The sequence below is a fragment of the Monopterus albus genome, unplaced genomic scaffold (genome assembly GCF_001952655.1).
Source record: "Monopterus albus unplaced genomic scaffold, M_albus_1.0 scaffold373.1, whole genome shotgun sequence".
Taxonomy (NCBI): Eukaryota; Metazoa; Chordata; class Actinopteri; order Synbranchiformes; family Synbranchidae; genus Monopterus; species Monopterus albus.
The window spans coordinates 936,411-941,672 of record NW_018128253.1 but is presented as its reverse complement, the minus strand read 5'-3'; the positions used below and the strand labels follow the sequence as shown (position 1 = coordinate 941,672).

Here is a 5,262-nt window from a genome sequence, read left to right as displayed (position 1 = left end):
GACATAAAAAATAGTAATAGAATTGACGAGTTTAAACATAAATATAAAGGTATGTGTCAATCAAGATATATGCAAGAACAGGCTCAATGATTAATTAGATGGAACATTGTGGTGTATGAATGTTAACACTTTGTAATAATTCTTTAGTATATTACTTGTGTGGTGTAGAAGATAATTATTTAAGAATGTAATTATGTAAGAATGTTAACACTGTTATAATTTTTTAGTATATTACTTGTGTGGTGTAGAAGAGAATTATTTATGTAGAGATACTGCTTGCAAACCAATGATGGTAAGATAATGTCATGGGGTAGGACTGGATAAGTCTGACTTCTTCCTACTCCATTCAAGCATGTTCTAGGTATAAGCAAATTGATTTTGGATTAGCATTTGTTGGATATGTGTAAAATTATGTGTTGACATATCAACTGCTCTTTACATGCTTGAAAGAATAAATCAAATCAAATCAATCTGTACATCCTTATCATTCTTTGGAACACAATATTTCTGGAATATCTTGAGATAATCTCTTAAAACTTGGCAGAAATGTCCACTTGGACCCAAAGATGAACTGATTAGATTTTAGTGGTCAAGGGTCAAGGTCAGTCACCTCACTTCTGTCCCCTATCCGTGAATTTGACTGGTTGGCGGAGGCATACAACCATGAAGCGGTAATTGTTTTTTTCTTAATTGGGTGAGTTTAGATTAATGTCTTCAGTGTCACAAAAGCGAGCCAACTTTGAGGACTCAGACCACATGAAGTACCCACTCAACCAAATGTCCTGGCTCTACAGACACACATACCAGTTTTAGTGTGTGAGAGAGTTTGTATGCACACATTATTCTGATTACTACAAATTACGAAAAATCACTGAGAGGTGTGTTCCAAACAGCTAAAATCAATCAGGGAGTTTAGTGTCTAAGATCCTGACAGGTCTAAGTTCGCTGAAGAAGATCAGAGCAGCATTTGTTTTTGTTATTAACATTTACATGGCGTCCCTGGTAGGCTAGTGATTAAGGCGCAACGCTCTCGCAGCTGCGGCCCAGGTTCGAATCATTGTTGTGTCAGGAAGGGCATCCGGCGTAAAACACATGCCAAATGTCAACATGCAAGTTGTCAGTGTGACGATTCGCTGTGGTGACCCCTAAACGGGAAAAGCCGAAAGTAACTTTCTATTAACATTTACATTGTGTCTCATGTTGCAGTAGCTGTTTGTCATCCTGACTGCAGTGGAGACTGCTTAACCACTTGAGAAAAACACTGAACAAACCAGAGAAGTTGTTCATAGATGTACTCCAGCTATATATAAAAGGAGGTTCTTGTGGGAGAGGATGGACATGCTGTCATGGTCTGCAGTTTCTTTTTGTGTGTTTGCATTTCTCAAGGCTATTGGTGTCTGCATTTTTTCTACACATACGTGTGGTTTTGTTGTATGACCCTGTGTGAGTGTGTTTTTCTGTGAACTGCCTGTATCGCAGTCCATGTCCAGACCCCCTATCTCAAGGGATAAGAAATACATAGACATCTGAGTAATGGCACTGGTATGCCCACCACAGCAAATGGGTATTGTCACTGAGAAACCTGGCATCTCCCGTTGGTTTCACTGATTATTGTAATTGAGAGCTGACATTGTCTTGAAGTGAATATGTTTTGATGAGGTATGAGGCAGAACCAAACCAGTGATAACACAGTGAATGTCAACCGACTTTATTCTCTTTAAGTTCCTGTGGGGCACTGATGTGTTTCACATGTGCAGGTCCTTAGAAAGACTGAAAAATCTAAAACTACATTTTACAAATATGTTTAAGACCAAAAGAAGAATTAACTATACAGCACTCCCCCAAGGGCAACTCAGTTTCCCCATAGTGCCATAAAAGTAGTTAATTACTGAGGTGAGTAGAGTAAAAAAAGACACGTTTTATTAGGAATGGTTGCTTTAATCATCTTAGCAGTGTAATATCTCCTCTTCAGCTCCACTTTTCCTTCGTCCACTCTCTCTTACTTCATCCTGTGTATTTGCATTTCAACTCCTTTATCACCCGTCCCTCCTCCTTTCTTTCCTTTTCTTCCTCCTGCTCTGTCTCCCTCTATATTCTTACCTTTGTTTGTTTTTGCTTGTGTCTATAAATCTCTCTGCCGCGAAACATTTTACAACCACCCACACTGGATGTGCCTAAAAAAGATGATGTTGAAAGCCACAGCCTCACTTACACTCCCCTCTTTGTTTCCCACCTTCCAGATGGGAGAAGCGAGTGGACCAGCGGGGCAGGTTCTACTACGTGGACCACAACACCAGAACCACCACATGGCAGAGGCCCACGGCCGAGTCAGTGCGCAACTACCAGCAGTGGCAGAGCCAGCGCAGCCAGCTGCAGGGTGCCATGCACCAGTTCAGCCAGCGCTTCCTCTACCAGGTACTCCAGGCTTTCAGTGTCCAACCTAACACACACACTGTGCTTGCAGAAAAGAGACACACAAGGCAGTGTTTGAGGTAGCAAAGTTAACAAGGGATTAGTTCTTTGAATGTGTCCTCCTGGAACAACAGTGTGCACCCTCATCAGCTGATCAATCACAACGTCTTAATGGTTTATTCACCAGAAAAGTGGAGTTGATGTCTAATTTATCAGATCTGGCTAACAGCCTGTGTTGTATTAACTTGTTTCAACCCAATGATGAAATCAAAATTTAGCATCGAGTAGAATCTCCAGTAAGGAGTGAGCACCACTGCCTTTCTAGTGAAATGACATTCGTTGGAAAGAAAGAACCCACAGCTAGTTCTTGAAATCCATCTAACATAATCTGAGTGTGGGTCTTGAAAGTACCTGGTAGTGGTTATTTGTTTTTCATCACTGGATTTGATTTTGGTAAAATTGAAGTTTTATGTGATTACAACATCCATTTGACTACAGTACATTGCCACTGGATACTCCAAAGACAAATTTTGTAAATAGCTACTTTAATGCAGTATTATTATATTGTGCCTGTGACTTAAGGGTCAAACTCTATAACCAGCTAAATACTGTCACCACCTCCTGAGAGAAATATCAGACTGCTTTACTTCATGACTGTCTCCACCAGCTAGTCACTGACTTTTTCTGTTTGTTCTTTGGTGGAGGACATGCATGGTTGGTTTATGAGATTTGTGTGTGCATTTATCTCAAGCTGCAGCTACGTTTGACTTTGTGACTTTCTGTGTATCTCACTGTGGCTGTGTGTGATTTCTGTTGTTTAGTGTTTATCTTTGAAATAGCCTTGTTCACCAGCTGCTGTTTGAGTCCATCCCTTCAAACCCTGTCCTCATATTTCTATCCTTGTATCGTAAAACTGTGGTTATGTTACTTCCATTTCTACTTGTTTTTTTCCAATTTCACATTCAAATTTTCATCCTTTCACGTCATCTGACCTGTTATCAGACAGTATCTCTGTCTGCACATGGCTGCTGACGTTTTAAACAGATGAATTTAACTGTAAGCAGCAGTTCATTGGGCAGAAGGTTGTCTTCAGTGCTAGGTTTTTGTTCTCGGTACACTGTTGATGTGGGTAATTTGAACATTAACATTCAACATCTGGGAAGTTAAAAGTACAAGAAGCAGAGAAACGGAGCATCTCTTTGAGAAGCATCATAATAAGTGAACATAAAACATTAACAAATGATGAGGACAATAGGTTTTACCGATTTATTGTCCACTGGCATTTACAGTAGCTACATTTAGTTAGTGATGTTATTACTGAGTTTACTGAGTGTGACAATCAGTTACTGTAAGTGAAGTAGCCTTCTGCTAATGCTTCCATTTAGCAGGGAAGGTACAGCACACCTCCTCATGTCCTACTGAAATCACATGAATATGAACCTATCAGTAGAGTAAGATGTGATACCCTCTCTTCAGGGGCTCGGTATAAAAGCCCACTACTTTTCATAAGTATCAAAAAATATAAACACTTTCATAGTACTGAAAGCTGTAATTAAATGTTTTGTTGGATTCTTTGGTCAGATTGATTTGAATGACAGCGTTGCTGGTTTGGGACCACTTTGTGTCAGCAGAGTTCTTACCAGCTGCTTGATGACACGAGACCCTGTTGTGTTTGAGGCGTTTGGCTGATTTTACTCAACAGTGTTTTTAAGTTGTTATATTTGTCATTGTAAGGTATCAAAAAGCATTTAGTGTCGGTCAGCCCTTTCTGCTGCAAGAACCTGGTGTAACATGTAGCTGTTGTTACAGGTGAGTGTAAATGCAAGGTCCAGGTAACTTAACATGTAATGGCATGTCACAGGTCAAGGTCCAGGTACCTTAACATGTGTCGTCATGTCACAGCAGAGGTGGCTATAACGAAAACTATAACTACCACTTTGTTAATAATAATAAAGATAATCACCTTTATTGGCCAAGTAGGTTACACACAAGGTATTTGTTTCCGGTATAGAACCGATGGCAGCCATCTGCGGCGCCACCACAGCCGACAGCTCTAACCCTCGGAGCAATGGAGGGGGGGTCAGTGTCTTGCCCAAGGACACTTCGACACGTGGACTGCCGGCACCGAGATTCGAACCTTCAACCTTCTGGTTGGGAGATGACTGCTCTACCCACCGCACCACTGTCACCTCCCCTCCTTGTTGTTGCTTCTGTAACGGCCCTGAAGTGGAAGGAGACAGACATGATATCAAATCAAATCAAATCAAATTTTATTTGTATAGTGCCAAATCACAACAAAAGTCATCTCAGGACACTTTACAAAGTAAGGTTTAGACCTTACTTTGTAAAGTGTAAAGTTTCTACCACTGTTCGTCGGCATCTAATTGGTGCAGCATACTTTCACCTAGAAGGGCCATTGAGGTATCAAACTGTGTATCTCCTTAAGGACACGTGTGATTGTACACAACAGTTTTTTATAACTTTTATACTTTTTAAGATATTAAGCTTTTTTTACAGAAATTTCCCCATTGGAAATGAATTGGGCAAAATTGGAAGCTTAATATCTCCGGCATAACTTGGGCTAGAAGCGCCATTTCAACTTTATTCAACTCGTGAGACGTTCAGCTACTAATGGTGCAAAAATCATCTTATCTGTTATGGTTTCTTTTATAATCGACATTTATATTTGTCCATAGACAATGCATGGGTGCAATGCCATTGGCTGCCTATGCGTCACATGACTCCCCCGGTCTAATGCTTTTGCTCTTCCTCTTGTCGCTTTTGTGCTGCTATTATGCCATTCTTAAGCATTATACACATATAATAGATGACAATCGTAGAGAAAATTGT

General features: G+C 40.3%; 1 protein-coding gene across 6 annotated transcripts in view; it reads left to right on the top strand.

Moving 5' to 3' along the window:
• The window catches only part of wwp2 (WW domain containing E3 ubiquitin protein ligase 2), an 89,373-nt gene that overhangs the window by 57,388 nt on the left and 26,723 nt on the right, over nucleotides 1-5,262 (top strand). For all 6 annotated transcript variants that reach the window (XM_020585666.1, XM_020585665.1, XM_020585660.1 and 3 more), the window contains one exon: nucleotides 2,241-2,415. In XM_020585666.1, coding sequence (XP_020441322.1) covers nucleotides 2,241-2,415 — 175 coding nt within the window. The remainder of the gene's footprint in view (nucleotides 1-2,240; nucleotides 2,416-5,262) is intronic.